Source organism: Sceloporus undulatus, chromosome 4 (genome assembly GCF_019175285.1).
Source record: "Sceloporus undulatus isolate JIND9_A2432 ecotype Alabama chromosome 4, SceUnd_v1.1, whole genome shotgun sequence".
Lineage (NCBI taxonomy): Eukaryota > Metazoa > Chordata > Lepidosauria > Squamata > Phrynosomatidae > Sceloporus > Sceloporus undulatus.
This window is the reverse complement of record NC_056525.1, coordinates 204,813,629-204,835,569: the sequence shown is the minus strand read 5'-3', so window position 1 is coordinate 204,835,569 and position 21,941 is coordinate 204,813,629. Positions and strand designations below refer to the sequence as shown.

Sequence of the window (21,941 nt, the reverse complement as noted above, 5' to 3'; positions counted from 1 at the left end):
TCTCCACCATGACTAGAGGCTCTGATACTATTGACAACACTTATCTTGGAGCATGTCTGCAAGGAGCATTTGCAGTGGTTTCCACCTGCTGTTGCATTGCCCTGTCCACATGGGGTAGGGCCAAAGGCCCAATTCATCTGCAGATTGTCTACATGTGGGAAGTGCAGTCCCACAGTGAATCCTGGTCATTCCTTCATTATTCCACTTTTTAAAAACCTGCATTCTGCTCCAGATCTTTCTGGAACATTTCACAGTGATGCTGGGTGGCTGTTTATACAGCATCCTGTGATGTCATTCTCTGGTGCTGTAGTAGGTCAGTCCTGCTTAAGGTCACAATGAAGCACCCAGCCATGTGATTAAATATTTTTTTTAATGTTGTGTATTTTCTGGTAAAATTAAGGTAAGATTATGGATGTCATATATAGGATAGCTAAGGCAAAGGTCTGTTGAGAGGGGTGAGACCATAGACTGCATAACGTCTTGCACACAAACCACAAAAGCATCTAGAAGGTCCCACATTTGATGCCTTTATTAACAGTTTCTGGGAGTAAACTAAACCCACACTACATTTGAAGCAAAAAAGAAAGAGAGGAAGGAAGGAAGGAAGGAAGGAAGGAAGGAAGGAAGGAAGGAAGGAAGTGGAGAGGGAAGAGGAAAAAAGAAAAAAGCAAGAACAACTCCTATGAGGAGAAATAGAATAGCCCAGCAATGGCCAGGACTACTGACTGGAGGATACCTAACATATCAAAACTATACTATTATCAGGTTCACTGTAACAGTTAGAAAAAACCAATGATATGGTACTGGAAATTTATACCTAATTACAGTGGTGCCTCGGGTTATGAAATTAATTCGTAACGCGGCCGCTTTCGTAACCCGAAAAGCCTTCGTAAGCCGAATTGCCATAGGCGCTAATGGGGAAAAGCCGCGATTCCGTGCGAAAAAGCCGAAAAAAGCACCAAAAGTTTTTTCGTAACCCGAAAAAACATTCGTAACCCGAAACAATAATTCCCTATGGGATTTTTTCGTATCCCGAAAATTTCGTAACCTGGGTATTTCGTATCCCGAGGTACCACTGTATATATCATATTATGCTTTCAAAGTATTCCCTCTATGAAGGGTTTCATACCTAAATATATCTTTCTCCAACATGAACTGTACACATGAACTGTACTGAAAAAAATCTGTGTAGAATTATGGAAGCTAAATGTAGCTTTGAAGGTTCTGCCTTTGTATTTGAAACTAAACATAAATATAATTAAAGTAAAGAATCAGATATTCTATTTTAGTAGCTTGTCTTGTTCAAACTTTTCAGCAAGCAAACCCAGGGAAGGTCAGAAAATGTTATAAATGACATCTATAATGCACCAGCTGTTTAAATCTCTCTTTAAATCACTCCATCCCAAGCTGTAGAAAAATGTGAAACTTATATCTTCAACTAACAAAATTTTGTCCCGCAATTCTAGATAATTTTCTCAGCTTGATGAATTTCAAAGTTCAGCAAGATGATATCCAGTATGGTAGAAAGTAATGTGAAATGAAGAAGAATCACTGGGTTGATATTGCCTCTTGTACCTACTTCCTAAGGCCCTGATTTATGTCTTACTGGTATGATAGAAGTACACTGAGTTGGAAATGAGAGGTTGGAGAGCTTCGAAAGTTCCTTTTGAAAAGCTATTAGTAACTGTTATAGTTGCAAGGTGTCCAATTACCTTTACAGTTACAACCTCTTTAAAGTAATTGTTTACCCAACCATTTCTCAAGGTAATTGATATGGTCCACTTTTAGTTATTTTTCATTTTAAGAAACAGAAGTAGCTGCTACACTGCCACATGCTCCTCTCTTCTTGTCTGCCTTATTGTCACTTGAACAACTACAAAAGAATACAAGGCATAGTACTTGAACCATGTGATATTCCTCCTCCACCATTAAGTGGGTCTCCACAAAAGGATCTAGCAGCATTATATTTTTATTACTGGGAAAAGATATTAACCAAACTACCTCCAATGTCTTGTGATGCTATTTGAGCCCCATCCATTTCTGTTGATAGGTATAAACTTTCTTTTCCACCAAGGCTTTGGTTTGTTGGTCAGATGACATTTTATACATTAGGAGGTTTATCTGCTACATCTATTCTCATTTTTATACTGGCTTGTTTTATGTTTTCACTAGTATTATTATAAATCACTTTGAGTAGTGCAAAAACACTAGAAAGAAGGGATATATGTTTAAAAGTTAATACATAAAACTAAAAATAGAAAATGTCTTGAAGGCATTTTTCCCAGAATCTCGGATTATTTATGGATGCAAAGCCTATTAAATGGTGAAAGAACTTATATCTCAATTTCTCAACTTAAATTTGGAAAGTAGGGAGTTCAGAAAAGTGAATACTGAATGTAAGTGAGTCATTGTTGGAAAGACACGACATTGGTCTTGGAGATTTCTTCTACTTGTTAATGTATCATTGCCTTTAAACCTTTGAGGTCCCAGTTTTAAGTTTGTTAAAGCTTCAATGCTGAAGAGTATCTGTTTTGGTGTGATTCTAATTTCTACAGTTAACTTACTTGAAAGGCTTGTTTCAGCCTGCAAACTCCTGATAGCAACGAATTTCATCCTTGCATTGCAAAGGCTTTCTGACAACAAAGTTTTTAACTGCTAATATTTTTTTATTCCTATGGGTTCTAGAGACTTTGAACCACCCTTGGTATATTATTTCCTCTCCTTTGCTTTGGCATCATAAGAGATTACGATGGATTTCCCCCCTGCTAATTAGAGCCACAAGATGTTGAAACTGAAGCCTGCATTTACCTCAGCTTTTCTTTGTAACCTTTTACTTGGGATGGAAATTCAACAATTTTAAGTTGATTTCTTCCTCTGGCAAATAAATACATTTAATTTTAATAGCATATATAAACAAAGGTATGCATGGGTTTCATTTGACATTTTGTCAGACTTTAAACAACTGAAAGCAGAATCAACGCCTTAAATCCCATTGTGGGAGAAAGGCAGAATATAAATCCTTGAAACAAACAAACAAATGTGACAGGGGAGATAATGTGATCAGGATCTTTTGCTGTTTAAAATACACACAAGCACGCATCAGATACCATATCCTCCAAACTGGATCAGGACCACAGTGCTTTAAGCTTTTTTCCTTTCTGACATGATTTTTACTGTTTGATTGATAATATTTGTTAATTGCTTTTCAGCCCAGCAGGATTCCCACAGTGATAAATAATAGAATATACTTAAAATCATCTGTCAAAAGATAGTGAGTGAATTAAGTTGATTTAAAAAGCAGTTTTATAAATCAAAAGCCATGTGAAATAATAAAGTTTTGACCATCTATCAGAATCTCAACAAGAAAGGAGCCGGCCTGACTAACTTCCCTTCAGAAGGAGTTCCCCTAAAGGACTGTGTTTGCAGCTTTGGGGTGCTCCTGGACTTCTCCTTCCAGTTGTCAGCACAGAAGCGTCTGTTATCAGCTTCGGCTGATACGCCAGCTGCGACCCTTCCTGGAGCCAGGGGACCTAGAAATGGTGGTACATGCACTGTTAACCTCTCAGTTCAACTTCTGCACCCTTGGGGTGCTACCCTTGTGCCAAGTTCAGAAACTCCAACTGGTGCAAAATATGGCAGCCAGACTGGTTGCCAGAAAATCCAGAGTTGACCATATAACACCAATCTTAAAATCTCTCCACTGGCTGCCAATTAGTTTCTGGGCACGGTACAAGGTGTTTATCATAACCTTTAAAGCCCTACATGTTTTGGATTCAGATTATTTGCGGGAGCGCCTTCTTTTATATAATCCACCCCATGCACTCAGGTCCTCTGGGCAGAATTTACTGCAGCCTAATTAGACCAGATTGGCTGCAGTTTCCCAGGGAGCCTTCTCATCCACCGCTCCTAAAATGTAGAATGAGCTGCCAGAGGAGATCCATCACATCACCACTCTTGATGCCTTCAAGAAGGCGGTCAAGACTGATCTCTTTCATCAGGCTCTCCCAGACTGACCTCTATTACACTAATATGGATGATCCCTGTCTGCCCCAAATTGCCTCACTTCTGCCTGCTGGTTTTAACTATTTTTAATCTGTATTTTTATTGTTATTGTCTTTGTTTATGGGGGAGGGATAGGGTTGGTTTTGTTTTTTTATAATTTGTATACTGTATATTTGTATATTTCTGTATTTTATCAAAGTGCATTGTAACCTGCCTTGATCCTTAGGAAGAGGCAGAATATAAATAAATTATTATTATTATTAATTGAGCAGTATTGGCTGTTTCATCCTGCAGGAGTTTTAGGAGCCCTGGTGGCGCAGTGGTTAAATGCCTGTACTGCAGCCACTCACTCAAAACCATAAGGTTGCTAGTTCAAGATTAGCAAAAGGGCTCAAGCTTGACTCAGGCTTGCATCCTTCTGAGGTCGCTAAAATGAGTACCCAGACTGTTGGGGGCAAATTAGCTTACAGTTGTAAACCGCTTAGACACTGGTGTTTATCAGACGAGCTCTTAAAGAGGTACTATTCCAGTGTGACTCCTCTAGCTGCCTCCTGTTGCATGCTGGGATTGGCAGTTTTAAGGAGGGGTATTTAGAATTCTCAGGCAGAGAAGTTCAGCTCCTTAAAACTGCCAATCCCAGCATGCAACAGGAGGCTGCTAGAGGAGTCACACTGGAATAGTAGCTCTTTAAGAGCATAGTGTGATAAACACCACTGCTTAGGCAGTATGAAGCAGTATATAAATGAAGCTTGTTTTGTTTTGGAAGGTCCTGAGCTTCAAATTGCAGATGCAAACTGACACAGGGGCAGAAGAGGTATCTTTATAATGGGCCCATACAGACAGGACAAAAAAGGTACTTCAGGACATTTTGGAGGTATGCTATTTAAATGCTGCATGTGTCCTAAGAGGGCAGAAGCCATGCCAAAGCCATGCTCCAGTCCTAAGGCCTGCAGTGTAGCTTTGGCGCAGCTTCTGGCCTCTTAGGATGCATACCTCCAAAGTGACCCAATGGGCCCAATGCTGCTTTTCCATCTTCAAATTCCTTCTTCCCAAAGGAGCTTTTGGTGTTTCTGTCATGCAGCCATAAGCAGCAAGTAGACTGATTTAAACATGTAAAGCCAGCAGAGAAGAAAGAGTTAAGACAATCCTCTTTCCCATATCCAGAACCAGTCTCTTCTTGGAGACTGAAGTCTGAACACCTGCTTTAGCTTTGAAAAAAAAGGAAAGGAAAGAAAACAGGGGTAGGAGGGAAGCTACATATGAGTAACACAATGTTATGCTTGAAATTTTATCTTGAAAGAGAAATGCCATTTCTTGTATCTGAAAAATGTCATGGGACGAGTGGCAGGTTTCAGATGCCCTTACTGACCTATCCTGAATATGTGTGCAGAGTCAGCAAACCAGGTGGTGTTCCAATTAAGCAATGACACTCTCTAATTGACCCCCATGGGAGTTGCGACTCCTGATGTAAAATGGTAGCACGTGATGGGTCATTAGCCAAGGTCATGTAGGCCTGGCAACAGCAGGAAATTCACTGTTCACGGAAAGCTTTATTCTGCTATGTCTATCAGTACGTAGTTGTTTTAACTATGGGTTTATTGCACTGCTCTTTCCCATCCTTTCCTCCTGAGCTAGGCATGGGATGAAAACTTTTAAACACAGATTTTATTTCACACATCCATGTCCAGGCAGGAGACATCAAGGCATTGGGTATAGACTTTTTCCTCACCTTGCAAAGAATGGGAAAATCCCATTCTTTCAAAAAATGAGGGAGAAGTTCGGATTGAGTATGGGATGCCATGATCGGGTACGGGATGCCAGCTGCCTGGGCATGGAGGTTGTGCAATAAAATCCAAGTTTAAAGTTTTCATCCCATGCCTAGCTCAGGAGGAAAGGACAGGTAAGGACAGTGATATAAATGTCTATATCTTTCCATTTAAAATCAATACATACCAAGAAACCTCAGGATTTGCTTTTCTTGCTGTTCATTTATTTTAACCAACACCATCCTTGGACAAGATCTGGGACTTCAGGACTGCAAAAGAGGCCACCAGGGCAACTGTGTTTTTTCCCCTGCAAATCTGGAGCCACATTTCAGTTAAGACCACCATTTTAATTTTGCACAACACCTTGGAGTGACACCATGTCAGGGCATTGTGGGGGGAAATATAGATCTGAGCCACTAAGTATTGACCTCCGAGTTGCTGGTGACCACTACTCCCATCATGGAGCCCAGGCAAGCCTATCAAAGTCCACTGTCCTTAAGAGGAATCATTGTGTGATTCTTGAGTTTTTTCTTTAAAAATAATGCAGTTGCTCAGACGTGAAACTCTGATTTTATAGACCCAAACCTTTTATCATTGGCTTGGAGTAGTCATATGGTGGCAGAGAGCCAGTGTGGTGTAGTGGTTTGACCATTGAAGTACGACTCAAGAGATCAGGGTTCAATTCCCACTTGGCCATAAAACCTATTGGGTGACCTTGGACAAATCAAATGTTCTCAGCCTCAGGGGAAGGCAATGGTAAACCTCTGCTGAACAAATCTTGCCAAGAAAATCCCATGATAGGTTTCCCTTAGGGTTGCCATAGGTAGCAAATGACTTGAAGGCACACAACACACACACATAGTGATAGGGCCCAAATTCTGATCCAAATGTGGCTTCTTCAGACACTCAATAAACAGCATGAAAACCATGTGGAAAAAATTCTCACAAATAATGCATAGCTTAGGAAAAAATACCCTTTTGGGAGAACAATACTAAAAAAAAAACCTTTTTGCAAGTTATGGAATAACATGACCACATAGATGTGTATGACCACTGATATTTGTTCCACCTGTGTGGATGTTGAGAAGACAGAATAAGATAAAGTATAAGACAGTGTCTAGAAAGTAAGGGATGTGTGGAAAGAAGGTGTATGTAAATAAGGAGAGAATAGATAGAAACTAAGGCGCGTTACAAACCACCCAAAAGCGGGTGGTCTGCTGCCGCCGTCATTAGCTGCGCTGAGAAGCCCCAGCAGCCAGAGTGCGAGGCTTCCCAGCGCAGCTAAGAAGAAGTGCCGAAATGGCGCTTCTTCTTGCCACCCGGAAGTGGCGCTGCGAGGCACTAGTTGTGCACTCGCGGCGTCACTTCCGCTGCGTGACATCCGGATGCTGTGCGTCTGAGACGTCAAGATGGCGCCCCCCGTGTGGACGGGCGCTGCCATTTAGTACGCACTCCGCGTGTGCTAGGGTCAGAGGCCGTTAGGAAGGTAAGACCCTTCCTAACCCTAGCATGCCCCTTCCTAACCCTAGTACGTGTGGAGCGCGTACTTTTTGGTGGTCTGTAACGCGCCTAAGGAAAAGTGAAGAGACAGAGTAACTGAAATGAGGGATAAGAAGAAATGTAAGAAAAAGATAAGGAAGAGATAAGGGAAAGAAGAAAGAGAAAGTAGGGTAGAAGTAGGATATAAGTAAGGTATAAGAATAAAAAGGTAGGGATTTTTTAATTAAAGGGGAAAATATAAAAGGCGGAAGAAAGAAGAAGTAAGAAGAACAAAGAAAAGGAGGGAAAGGAAATATGGAAACCTGAATTGTGAATAAGAATATGTATGTGAAGTAATTAAGTCATGTAATTGTAACAAGTGAATAAAAATATGATTTTTTTGAAAAGAAAAAAGATTTTTTCCCCTACCCGATCAGCACATATCCTCCCATTGACTGTCAACAAGGTGGGCATAGGGGACTGTCTCCCTAAACCTATGTTGTGGCCTCATTAGCTGCTTCTTTTAAAGACTATAAAGAGTATGTGCATATGATCTGGATAAGTTAGAGGAGAGTCAAGAGTGGTTATGTGGATGTCGTTCAGGATTTCCTCTATCCTTCAAAATTAAGTACTGATAAATTATTTACATCATGTTGTAGAATTCACGTTCACTGTGTCAGTTTCAAAATAATTTGTAATGCCTGACATCCAAAACAAGAATCTCTTTTCCAAGCTGATCCTCTAAAAGTAAGCATAATCTTTCTGGACTCAGATCATACTGTATTTATATTGCTACCTTCTCTTCCCTCTTCTTTCCACCATCTCTTGCCACAGTGGATATGGCTGTGTACCCTTGTCTGAGTCATCTTGGTTTGTTTACAAAACACATATCTTGCCTTAAAGGCTCTTCTATCATGGGACACCTTTGTTATTCACAGCTTCTGTTTGTTGCAAACTATAAACAGCATGATTCATTTAACCAAATTGGTTCCAGTAGCAGCCATGATAGGTCTGAAAATGATTAAGATAAGAGCTTTCATCATGTAGATTGTGTAGGATGCAAAGAAGGGAAAGCCTTTGAGCAGCACAAGACTCTTCTTCAGTCAGAAAGAAAGACTCAGTGCAACCTAAAAATCTGTCATGATTCATATATTTATCTCAGATAGCACTAAATCAAAAGTTTCCGATGATCCTTTTCAGACTGCATAATCATACACTCTGTTTGTCTTTGTACCAAAAATAAATCTGTAATTATTAGTATGCTAATAATTATAAAATAGCTCAGTATTCCTTACCTCAACTGCTCTACAGGTTTCTTCCAGCTGAGTTACTATTCCTTGTACTCTGTCATTACTTCCCACCAATACTGCAATGCCATCACTGAGTTCAGACTGCAATGCAAAATAAACATATGTTTGTACTTTGGGAGAATTAAAACACTGCAGCCTTATTTTGTACTTTAAAATAACTTCCTCCCACCTCAGTACTCTGCATGATTATTGGAAAAAATGTGCATACTTTAGTACTAGAAGACCAAAAAACATCCTTCTTTTGAAAATTCTAGATAAATAAAATCCACCCAATAAAATATGTTTTCATGAAGGTAAAAGTAACACAACTTGTTTTATGCAAAACAGAAGATGCCACAAGATAACTTGTTACATTGATAGTGAAGTCCTGTAGTTGTATATGCATAAATTAACTTCTTGAGTTCAATAGACTAGTTAGTTGTGAATTTGGAGAATTTCATTATCATGCTGAGATTATTCTAAACTGTTTAGTCCAGCCTCTGAATTAACGTTCACAATTTTTGCTGGTGTTTTTGCTTTGAATACATGTATTTGAACTGATTCTTAAATTTTGTCAAGAAGGAGTATATATAGATATTTTTATATTCCTTTAGTGAAAGTCTTATTTCTGATAGGTGTGTTCATGATGTTTTCCACAGATATTTTTATTATGTACAATTTCTTATGAGACATCGAAGGCATTCATGGCTAGCATTAAGAGTTTTTTATGGGTATTTTGGGCTATGAGGTCATGTTTTAGAAGAGTTTTTTTCCGGATGTTTCACCAGCAGCTGTAGCTGGCACCTTCAAAGAATAGTGGCATGGAAGAGAATGGGGTAAATGTACTGTTGGTTGAGAGGAGATGCTTAGAATGTAAATCTGTATATTGTTCTGTTGTTGAATGGCAAGGCCTACAGGGTGTCCATTTACTTAATGATCCATTGTCTGCTGGGAATCCCCCTTCACTCTGGGTGGTTTATATTTTCATTTGCTGGGTCTTGATTTTGCTGTTTTTCAGAACTGGTAGCCAAACTTTGTTTACTTTAAAGATTTCTTCTTTCTTGTTGAAGTTGTCCAGATATTTATGCTGCTGGTGAAATGATAGGAAAACACTCTTCTAGAACACAGCCTCATAGCCCAAAAAACCCACAAAAAACAATTTCTTATGAATTAGAGAGGAGACAGGGACGTAGCCAAGGGGGGGGGGTTCCTTGGAGTCCAGACGCCCCCCTCCATTAGAAAAATGAATGGTGTGTGCTGCTGTGCCGCCGCGCCCAAGCCCCATTATAATGGTGGCACTTAGTCTGGACCCCCCCCCTTCCTAAAATCCTGGCTACATCCCTGGAGGAGATAAGATGAAGTCATGGCTGGTATCTATAATCCAATTCAGATTAACAGGATGATTCCCCCATCCCCAAAAGCATCTTTCCCAACAGCTTTAGTGTTCACATATAATTATGGATTCCATCCAAAGGCTGTACTTGTAAACTGGCTCTGTCTGGTGACAGCCCCACTATGCTTCCAAGAAATGGAGTTGCATTTCTCATGAGGATATTCCAAATAAACAGCTGTTTAGTGAATGCTGGGTTAAAAATAAACAGAACTTTTACAGATGGCAGGAAAGGATTCTGGGAGCACAGCTGAGCCTTTCTAATCTATGCCCAAGAAATTAAAGGCAAAATAAAACTCTCCTTTATCAATTGAAGTACAGTTATCAAAGTACTGATTTACAAACAGTGCTATGTTCTCTCTTTAATGTCAAATGGTAGGGTCAGCATCTGATGCTAGTAGGTCACTACCTACTGATGGAGGAAGGTTTCAGAAGAAAACAAAAATAATAAGATATAAACTGGGTTGGGTCAGTAAACAACATAGGCAACAGTTTGTTAAAAGGTCAGTGGGTGGAAAGCCAATTGTTTTATTTCCCACAGGGAAATTTGTGACATTAAAATGAAACCATCCTCCAGTTGGAGTGGTGGGACCCTGGAAATCACCACTCACACTTCCTACAATGCTTGGAACTATTGTGGAAAATTAAAATAGCAGTTCCACCAGAGTGGTGCTGTCTGCCTTCTCCAGCCACCAGATAAGCCTGTATTTCTGTTGACTGGTTACATGAGAAAGGACACTTCATACACTATAAAAGGTACATGGGAAACACTGGAAATACTTCCATGTGACAGCAGCTGCATTTGGAGGGCCATGGTGTATGAAAGATGCTTAGTCATTTGATTTTATGCTATTGCATGGACCATCTCCATGCCAATTTCTGGTTGTGCTGGCAATCTTTATTGGTATGGAGATTCTTCATGCAATGGGCTAATCTACATAGACAGCAGGGTGTGCCAACAGGCTGGAAGGATGTAGAGAAGCCAAAAATATCTTGCCAGGGCACAGGACCTGGACAAGATGACCTTGATGGGGCCTTTCCAGTTTTTTGTTTTCCACATTATCACTTCCTTGTGCTTCTGACCATTTGTCCTGTAAACAGGATAAATGAAACTGCAATTGCATAATACTTATAGAGGATGTCAGGAGAGAGTAGTGTACTGTATTATGGGTCCTTATATTAAAAATTGATAGATTCTGGCTGCTGAAAATCCATTAAGAGGAATGGAGGTTGGTTGTTTTTCTTTTACCTTATGTGTTTCGTAAACATTTGTGAGGGGTGCAACCTGGCAGTCTTTATGTGCACCAAAAACCTTGCACATTGAGCATGTGGGCACTTCACAATTCAGGCAATAAATATTGATTTTCTCATCTTCATGCTCTTCACACATTGGCTGCTCAGTTTTTCTTTCAGGCCTGCAAGTGCAGTTAATAAAGATGAAAAAGAAGAAATTAATTTCTAATTAGTATAACCTAAAGAATGATAATAAAATAAGATGGAACATAAGAAGTTGCCTTACTAGATCAGCTTATTTGCCCATCTAGCCACCTGTCTTCTTTGACGGGCTCAAACTAGGGTTTGAGGCTGGCTTCTTTGCAATTAAATATAATTAATGTTAACATGGCAAACTGTTAAACTAAGAGGAAAGCAAAAGTTTTCAACCTCCTTCTTCCTAATGCATGGAGCAGAACAGGGGAGGGGAAATATGGACACCTGAAGCTTGCTGCTGCCCAAACCAATTTCAGTAAACCCTAGTTTATCTCAGTATGCTTGTCTCCTTTGACTATAGTATACCTGGTGTTACCCTCTATTGATTTTCTACCTATCTGCACAACAATATTATTCCAATACTACAATGAAACATGGGAAGATGGTCTCACATGCACAGAGAGACAGAGAGTGGCATTTGGAATGACATGAAGGAAAAAAGACTGGAATGACTATTGTTGTCTTGTGCCTTCAAGCCTTTTCTGACTTATGGCAACCCTAAGGTGACCTGGCAAGATTTGTTTCAAGGGGTTTGCTCTTGCCTTCCTCTGAGGCTGAAAGAGTATGATTTTCCCAAGGTCACTGAGTGGGTTTCCATGGCTGATTCAAATCTTGGTCTCCAGAGTCATAGTCCAACATTCAGGCCATGATATATGGTTGGGGAGTGAGGGGAAGAAGAATGACAAGTGGACATGACCAACACGACCAACCTGTTACTGAATGCTATGTCTGCTAGACTATCAGGCCAATACTGTGTTTTTTTTTTTACTTGGAACTATATTCTGCCTAGTTCAATGGTACATCATCTCACTCGAGTGGGTAGAAGAGGACTTAGCAACTGTTTTTTACAGGTTGAAGATGATATTTCCATGTGGGGGAATGGTTTGGGAACTGGTAGTGGCATCAAAACCTTAAACGGACAGGTCTGGATACACACAGACTGACACACATAGAGACACACGTACACATGCATTTGTGTTTCTCTCTCTGTTTCCCAACCGTTCATTTTCTCCCATCCCATTTTCTCTCTCTTAATCAAATTAATACCTTGTTTGGAGATCACCGCAAATCACTTTTCTCCTTTCCTCAGACTTTTGAATTTAATTGATTTATTTCACTTCCTCTAATTAATATTCCATCCATAGTTCACCCCCAATTGTAAAAGCAGCACAAATAAATGTGATGATAAAACATGGCATATTTCCGGACTGTGCCAAGGACAAAATGCAGTACAATGAACTAAAACTTATATCCAGTAGTAGGAAAATTATGACTTCCCCAGGGCCATGTTTGGCTCCTAGAGTACCCCCAAATACCTAGGGGATGAGGGGAAATTCCTCCATGCCCCCACTGGCCATTTGAAGCCCAGGAGAGCTTTATTTTTAAGCAGTACATGACCTGGAAGCTGGCATCTGAGTCAGCTACTACCAAAAAAATAAAAAAGGCCTCTCTTGGGCCTTTAAGAGTTTTTTAAAAATCAATTTCTTTCAGGGATACAGCAGGGGTGCAGTTTTATTTGATCCCCAGGGGATCCAGTATGACCTGGCAGTTGCTTACCTCTGCATTAGAGACTATCTGACTCTGGCCCAAATACTCTTGATGGCTTACACTGGTATATAACTCATGCTATTTATCCATCCACTTATTGAAGGCATTTATTTGTTGCCTCTTGACCTGCCAAGGCCTCCCAGGCAATGCACAATTGATAAAAACACTATTAGAACATTAAACAACTAACCAAAAGCTGATTATAAAAGTCTAAATTTCTCTGCAAAAACCAAAGAAGCAGTTTAAAAAACAGACAGAGCAGGCACTCCCAATTTTAAAAGCCAAAAAGACATACAGAACTGCACTGTCCTCACTGCTCACCAGAAACTCAGAAGGGATGGAGCCACCATAACCTCCCTTGTGAGGGAATCCCACAGTCAGGGTGCTGTTACAAAGACAGCCTGTCACATGCCTCACAGGGTCATATATGTAACATGGCCTGTGGTGTTGGTCTTAGATTTTTGGCAGGCCCAAATAGGAAGGAGATATCTTTCACTTATGCTGACCCTGAACTGTTGAGGGCTTTACAGGTCAAGACCAACATCTTGGGTTGGGCTTGGAATTAGATGAATTCTTGTAAAAATTGTGTTACATGACCTCTAAAACGAACACCTGATAACAGTTTGTCAGCATTTGCACTAGCTGCAGCTTCTAAACACTTTTCAAGGGCAGCCACACACAGAGTACATTACCATAGTCTAACTAGAAAGTGATTAATGCATGAATTAAATAAAATAATAATAAAATTTCCCAAGGAAAGAGCACAGCAAACACATTAACTGAAGGTTATGCCAGTGTATTGCTGGGGCATTATTTGTGGAAGTATCCAGTACCTCCTTGTGCCAGATGGTGCTGGACTGGACCTGTAGCCATAGGCAGAACTGCACTCCAGTGCTAACTGCCTGCTATTGCTTAGCTGCCTCTTCTTTGAAATGCTGAGCTGCATCCGTTTATCTACAGCTACAAAACATCTCCAACTAACTTATATAGCTTCTAAAGCACTTCATAATACCCACAGGTCTTTTCTGAACTCCAAACCCCATAGACCAGGTGATATTTCCAACCTGGGAAAATCTCTAGAAAGCCATCACACCAACACCTTCCTAGCCCACTTACCAGGTCCCTGCATACAGGGGCCACATCTTGTTAGGGGAATTACTTTATTACTGATTCTCACAAGCACCCTAGCAAAAGTTCTAGAATTACAAGTGTTGAAAACACAATCAGTCAGTGTTTTGTGTTCACTCATTTAATTCATACAACTGTCATAATTTAGCTTCCTGGAACAGAAGAAGTACCATTATATAATGTCTGATCTAGAGTGCAAAAAATCACTGGAAGCAAAGAAGAACTCTGTTCTGAGCTGCTCTGGCTACCTTTTGATTTGATTTGAAATCTTTTAACCTCAGAATTAATTCATCTATCATAACATTTGCTGGCTCTTTAGTACTGTCTCTCATTTAACTGATTAATAAGTTAACTTATCACTTAAGTCTAGAGTTAATGCTGAAATTTAAACTTGTCAGTTACTTTAGTTGAAAAAGAAGTTTAATTAAGCTGCCCCTTTTCATCAGAATATTTTTCAATTTGGTTAATAACTTAATTGATTTTGAATAGATAGTTGCTATCTTTGTATAAGCATTATAAATATTTTTAATAAATGGAACAACAACAACAACAACAATAATAATCATCATCATCTTGATTATGGTCATAGACCAACACAGGGGGATATAGAACAAAAGAAGGTTAAAAAAGGAATAACTTGAGTGTGGTGATAGTGGGAGCAATGAAGATGTGCCTCATGTATGGCGCTCTTTGTCTTAGGGCCAGTCCTGCTCACTTCATACCAGCTGCCTCCTTTTGTTTCTCCAACTATCTCATTTCCCTTCTTTATGCTGCTGCAGATGTTATTCTAGTGCTTCACAAGAGAGAGGCATCCATGAATTCATCTTTTAAGAATCCTGTGGAAGCAGCCCCATCCTCAGAAATTGCTATTCACAGCAATATAGACAAAAGACAGGAAGAAAGACTGCAAGCAACTGGAACCTAGAAGGTGTCAAATGGCATAAATAAAGTTGCAGTACTAGTGCCAATTCCTTTGACAATTAGTTCAGTTAAGGGACACAAATGAAGGTTAAAACAACCCTTCTACCAAATCCTCCCACGCCTCAGAACAATTACTAAATCTGTACAGCTGAATATTCTTTGTTCTCCTCTTAATTCCCTTCTCTTTTATCCTGTCAAGGAAAAATACAATCTGATCCCTTTTGATCTGTTATATATTAATGAGATTGTTATATTAGCTGTGGTCTCATGCTCTGAATGTCTACATGTCAGGGTGAAGTTCAGCTGGCATAGATTCCTCCTAGATTTTGTAGCAATATGAAGGCATGTAAGACAGTCCTCCTTGCAACATGACTATCAAAAAAAGCATAGGAGAGTTTTCTGCCATAAGAGATGGCATTCTGTTTATGAATGGGTATGTTCAAAATAAAAGCACATGACCTCATTTCTACTCTATCCTATGAAAAACACATCAAGAAATGATGATAGTAAAAATAGATAGAAACATGATTACCAAATCACAGCATACTTTGTTGACAAATAACTATGCTCTTTATTTAAAATACAAAGGAAGAAATGGTTGAGTTAATCAGCCTGGTCAATTAACTCTATAGCAATCAGTATATAAAGAGATCCTGTAGCACCTTTGAGACTAACTGAAACATGGCAACATGAGCTTTCATAGACTTAAGTTTACCTCTTCAGATACTTTTGGAGTCTATGAAAGTCTACAAAAGCTCATGCTGCCAACTTCTTTCTTTCAGTTAGTCTTAAAGGTATTACAAGATCTCTCTACATACTGACTATAAAATGTCTTTAAAAGCAAAACAAGAAAAAGAAGAATGTTGTAATAATTGGCATCAGTACTGGCAGGCTGAGCATGCCTAGTGCAGCCCCAGGTGCTCATGCCAAGTTTCTGTGCTGATGTTCTAATTACCTCCTACTCTCTGAGTGATGATGGTGGTGCTAAGCCCTCAAAGCTTGGTCTTCCTAATGATCAGTCAATCAGGCAAATGATCAATCTGTGCCTGGAGTCCAGAGCTGAGAAATGTTACTTTTTGGACTGCAGGTCTTACAATCCTTCAGTTAACCTAGACCATATCAGTTAAACACCCTTGGTGTGGACTATACGACCCAGATTGGTGTGGTATAGTGGTTTGACTATTGGAGTACCACTCTGAAGACCAGGGTACAAAACCCTGCTCAGCCATGGAAACCCACTGGGTGACTTTGGATAAGTCACATACTCTTGGCCCCAGAAGACACTGTGATAGGTTCATCTTAGGATCACCATAAGTTGGAATGGCATGCAACAACAACAACAACAGGAAGAAGCTATGAACTATGAATCACACATGCTTACCCTCCAACTGTCCCATTTTGGCAGGGAAATTCCTGATTGATTTTCTGTTGTCCCACTTTAAAAATATCCCAGTTTCTCTCTCCCCCTCCCATTTCCCACTTTTGTCCTATGCTTGCTTCAGTGGTTGCAAATTAGGTTCAGAGTACAAAAGTAATTTACACTCAGTTTACTCAGCAGAGAGGAGAGGAAGGTGGGGGTAGAATCTTGCCTTCCCAGGAGTCTCAGACAAAGGCAAACTGTTATAACTATTCCTAGCTTGTGTGGTCTTCCTCCTTAATAATTTTGCCATCTTGACCACACCTGGATGTTGCTTGGCCATATGTGTCCCAGGTTTCATCTGTGAAAAGCTGGAGGGTATACACATGCTTAGGCTTCATCACAAACTTAGTTGTAGCATGGACAGGGGAACTAAAGAGTTATTTAATACAAAAATAAAGAATACAGCATCCAATTCAGGGTTTGAATTTGGCAGGTTAGCCTAAAGCAGGTCTTCCTGTCCCAGCCAGTTTAGGACAGTTGTGGGTATAAAGATTCTGGAGAAGAACAAGTAGGTTGAATCTAAAGGGAAGTTTTCAGTTTCTTATAATTGTACTTGTTCCTGTATATCTCTGGCCGGTTTCACCAATTTGTTAGACAGGTGAGGTACAAATAAAAACAAATCCAAAATATTCATCAGATGTGAATATTAAACACTCGCATAAATCTGAATATTGTTTGATGATCATTAATTCCCCAAAGCACACAGAGCTGACATTCTACGGTAAATATCTACAATAAATATAGAGTCCTGTGTGATATTGGAGAATAAAACTCTTCATGAAAAAAAATAAAGCAAACCAACTACGTCTTACAAAACAAAGCAGAACAAGTATCATAAGTTCAACAATCCAGATTTATCCACTGGGTTTTTTTGTGTAGGCCCTAACAGAAAACAGAAAGCTCTAATGCAGCTCAATTTTGACAATGATTACTGTAGCCTTTTCCTGGAGCTATAACCTTCCAGCCAGGTGACTGAAAGATGAGGAGGAGGAAGAAGAGGAGAGTTGGGTTAGGAAGAAAAAGAGGCCACACACTGCAGTAGTTCAGCTCTACAATAAATACTCTTTGGATATCCCAGAATTCTCTGTTTGAGGCCTTGAAGTATATGATAATATTCCATGTGTGTCCATGGCAAACACAACCAGCTCAGAAACTTCATCCACAGACAATCTTTCAGAAATTAATCCATTACCTGGTAGATTCCTGCTTGTATATATCAATTATATTTTCTACCAGCAGATTCCTCTGAAGACCATAGACTCCATGCCTGTCCAAAACTACTTCATGTCTGCAAGAGGGACAGCGGAATCGACCCCCTGAAGCCACAGTGGTGCCTCCTCTGGTTGGCAGATATGGGTTCGAGGCCTGTTTTTGCCAAGGAATTAAAAAATAAAAGGTTGTAGAGCCAAGCATGCATTAATTCAATTATTTCCAGCAATTAGTTTCACTTCTGTAGCATAAGACTCATATCATAGTATCTGCTTAAGACATGATCTAATGCCTTATGTTACTATTATCACTTTAATGACCATTGGATTAGTAATCAAAACTAAACTTACCATAAATACCAAAAGCACTGTCCAAAATACTACCTAATAAGTGTAAAGAATATGTTCTTTCCATTTTGTTTAAGGATTGGAAGTTAATAATATAGTAACAACTTAGTCTTAAAAGTTTTGAGGAAGAATAGGAATGAGTTTATAACTAAAATCTGACAGTAACAGGAAAGTGTTTATATCCATACTGTAACTCTAAATACATGAAATAACAATTTAGTCTAGATCAATAACGGGGACATTTCCATGTGCAAGGTATCCAGAATCATACACAAAACAAATAACAAACAAGGTTCTTTTTCTAATTCATTTTCTTTTCATTTTGACAACATCCTGTTTATTAAGCCAGCACAACTGTACCTTCCTGATTTTGTAATATGAGTTTATTCTAAAATGTTCCACTGGAAATCTAAAGGGTTAAATAAACTTACCTGGAAGATATCACTGGCACATTTTCTGCACAGGTTGTGCTGACAGGGGAGGATAACCACTGGCTTAGAAAACATCTCTAAACATATTGGACAAATAAGCTGTTTCTCTAAGTTGTCCATAGTTTGTTGCTCTTTGGAGAAAGACTTGTAATTAAGAGAAGTGCTCATCTCCTAGCGAATCCAAGGAATATAGGCTCAGAATCAGAGTGCTGCCGGCTGGTTTCCGGGTTAGGTCCCTCGAAAGAATTCCAAAGCTTGTGAGATCAAATGTCCTTTGAGGATCTTTCCCTGGAGGACATTGTTTTAATGGAGGGAAGGGAGGAAAGGGAGTTGAGCCTATTTTAGAAACTGAACGTCATTGGCTGCCACACTCACTTTTTCCATATATGCCTCTGACACAAGGACAGATTTAGACAGGTGATAGCTCAGTGGGGTGAGAGATCGACATTCTTGAGTTCAAGAAGGAAGGGGGGAGCAAAGGGAAGGGGGGCATTTGACAGTTGCCACTGACACATGCACCACTCACTCTTTTGGAAAAGTTGAAGTGTTACATTGGCCAGAGAATGCAGCCTGATTCTTCATCTCTTTACATTTTACTGTGACAGAAAAAAAAATGCAAAGAGCAATGCATTAAATATGTATTCTAAGTCAGTGTAGCCAACTTAGGTGGATCTAGGAGCCAATTTTCTGTCCCTTTGGGCCCTCTGGAACAACCAAAGAACAAAACAAAAACACCCCAAGAATTTTAAATTAAAATTAAAATTTTAAAAAATTAATTTAAAAAAATCTTTAAAAGTATCACATTTGATCAAATTTTCATTTCAACCACACAAAGCTGTGTATATGCAAATGCATTGAGGCTGTGCATATGATATTGTAATTGAAAGGTATAATTTTAAATTTCCCAGTTGTTTAGAGTCACTAGGTTTAGTGTCACCCAGTGCAGTAATTCATGGTGTCACTCCTCTGTTGACCACCTCCCATGCCTCACCATATGCTTGTTACTCAATCATAATTTCTGTATATTACTAAATGTAATGGTAATACTTCTGATATAAACAACAGGCAAATTTAAAATTATACTTTTAAATTACAATATCATATGCAAAGCTATCTCTCAGGAGTCATTTAGTTATATATTCCTGCATGGCAGGGATTCTATGCGGTTTCTATGTGAATCTATGTGGCCCCAGGGCTGTGCTCTGTCCACTCCTGTAATTAACAAATTAATTGTATCTTTCTAAGGTTCAGAACAACTTGTCTGAAATGGTATATGATATTTTAATTTTTTTCTCTCTCTTTCATATTACATATTCTCATATAGGTACATGTTCCTGGGCATCACTTCTTCAGCAGGAAATCTGGTACAAGAGAAAGAATAGGTATAGGTTCCTATACCACGAAAAAATAGCACTTCAAGATATTTCAGCAAACATTCCATTTAAAACTGGACCTTTGTTGTACAGAGCTTGTCGTTTGGCTTATTCATTTGGCTTACCTCTCCTGGTTTAAATTTCAATTCAGGATTTTTGCCACCAAATTTGCCGCCCGAATACAGCCTGGGTGCATCCCCACTTCCAGGAGCGCTCCGGTGGCCATTTTCTTATGCTAGAAAACTGTCAGATGCAAAAAGAGCCACACAGAGAAATCCTGGAAGAAGGGATGCATCTGGGTTGTATTTGGGCAGCAAATTCAGCAGCAAAAACCTTCTAATAAGATCAGGATGCAGAATGAATTGCAATTTAAACCGGGAGAAGTAAGCAGAATTAATAAACCAAGTGATAAGCTCAGTAGTGTGTCATCAAGTCATTAAACCAAAGGCATGTAAATAAAACAACCAGGTCAGGTAAGCCTTGCGTAAAGTAAACAAAAATGTTTTGAATCTTCTAGGGACCTCTTGAAAGCTTCTTCCAAAAAGCACCCATTTCTTTCACCAACCTCCACTTTTCTTATGATTTCCATTTTCTAACATGTTGGGGATAGCTGGCAAGGTGGTCTAATCTACTTTCTCTTACTCTCTGTTTTTCTCTTCACACGAGTCCAGTAAGGGATTCTGGAGGCAACTGATGCCTACTTTGCTTATTGTAGGCAACCATATAGAACCACAGTAGGTTCACCTAGAGCAGAAACCAATTTTTCCCAGCTCAAGCTTTATTGCATTGTTTACTGCAAACAAGCTACTGCTCCATGACCAAAAACTCTTATGCTTCATCAGCCCCATCCCAATGAAGATGCTGCTAAAATGCTTCCAACTAGACAGAGGGCAAGGAAGAAAAGGGGGGCTGGAGGATTTAAAAAGACCTCATGAAAAGGAGCTTCTTTCTCAGTAGCTTTGGTGCGGGACAGACCACCAAAAAACGGTGGTCTGCTGGCGCCTATTTTTGCTCCTCAGGGACAGCGCAGGCCCCAAATGGCGTGCTGCCACTGCGGAGCCGAAAGAACCCGAAATTTCTGGGTTCTTTGTGTGATACCGCAGCAAGAATGTGCTATTGGCGCACTTGTGATATAAGTGCCGCACGGCCCCGTGGGGTGCTTACATCACAATGGTGCCACCCGTGTACATGGGGCACCACCATTGTTAGGCCGCCGCCATGAGGGTTGCGGGGCGTGTGGTCGCTCCACCCCAGGCAACCCTACTATGTGTCCAGGATGGCGCAAAGCACCGGTCTGAATCAGGCCATCATTAATTGAGGTATGCCTGCACATTTTTCTATCTGATCCTTACCACAAAGCATTTTGAACCTTATTTGGAAAAGTAGAAGGAGAGAAAAAAAAGGAGGAAGATGTGAAAACAAGTTCCACAATTGCTTATGTGAACCAACCTTAAGCAGCAGCAGATGGTGTGTGATGTGGCAGATGGGAAAAGGCTGTCTTTGCAGAATAGCACTGAGATGGTAGGGCCCCCATATTCCTGCCAGTGAAGAATGTGGTAAGATAGCAGAGAAGGTGGTTTATTCAGCACCATACTAGACAGAGCAACCAGATGCCATAACCTCAAAGAAGGACAAGGCATCATAAATTGCAGGACATTCAAGAAACTTGTAGAACATTACAAAACAAAGCTAAAAACACTAATATAAATTCATGCTTCTTAGTCATGCTTAAATGGAGGACATTTTGGAATTCATCCAAGACAGATGGATGACTAGTCACCCTACATGCTAGCACATGGCTGACCATGCCTAGATAATGCCAAGCTAGCTTCTCCCTTATTCTTTCCCTGCCTCACCACCCCCATTGATAAATGTTTGTCTCTTTCCTCCCTTGGTAGGTGGTGTCTTCTTACCTGTCACATTGTCTCACCTAAAGCTAGTAGTGCTAAATGTTGCTATGGGGAAAACATAGCTCTTCAGTAATATTCTGCATAAATAAGTTTTCTCTGTGACTTTTAAAGGAACAGTTCAAATACATTTTTTAAAAATGACACCCCCAATTTTTTCCTAGCTAAAGTACTTGGGGAAATAGCAAGGATGTGCCATTTTTATTGGCTGAGCTGAGGTGATAATTCTGCCTGGGTTACATG

The 21,941-nt window shown here is 39.8% G+C and overlaps 1 protein-coding gene across 1 annotated transcript in view; it reads right to left on the bottom strand.

Annotated features, from left to right (window-relative positions):
• TRIM55 (tripartite motif containing 55) overlaps positions 1 to 18,729 on the bottom strand; it is a 53,464-nt gene extending 34,735 nt beyond the window's left edge. Inside the window, exons 1-4 of the mRNA XM_042465492.1 lie at positions 18,419 to 18,729; positions 17,624 to 17,796; positions 11,176 to 11,341; positions 8,543 to 8,638 (exon numbers count right to left, since the gene is read on the bottom strand). Of these exons, the coding sequence (XP_042321426.1) occupies positions 8,543 to 8,638; positions 11,176 to 11,341; positions 17,624 to 17,796; positions 18,419 to 18,586 (603 nt within the window). The 5' untranslated portion in view covers positions 18,587 to 18,729. The remainder of the gene's footprint in view (positions 1 to 8,542; positions 8,639 to 11,175; positions 11,342 to 17,623; positions 17,797 to 18,418) is intronic.
• Between the last annotated feature and the right edge of the window lie 3,212 nt (positions 18,730 to 21,941).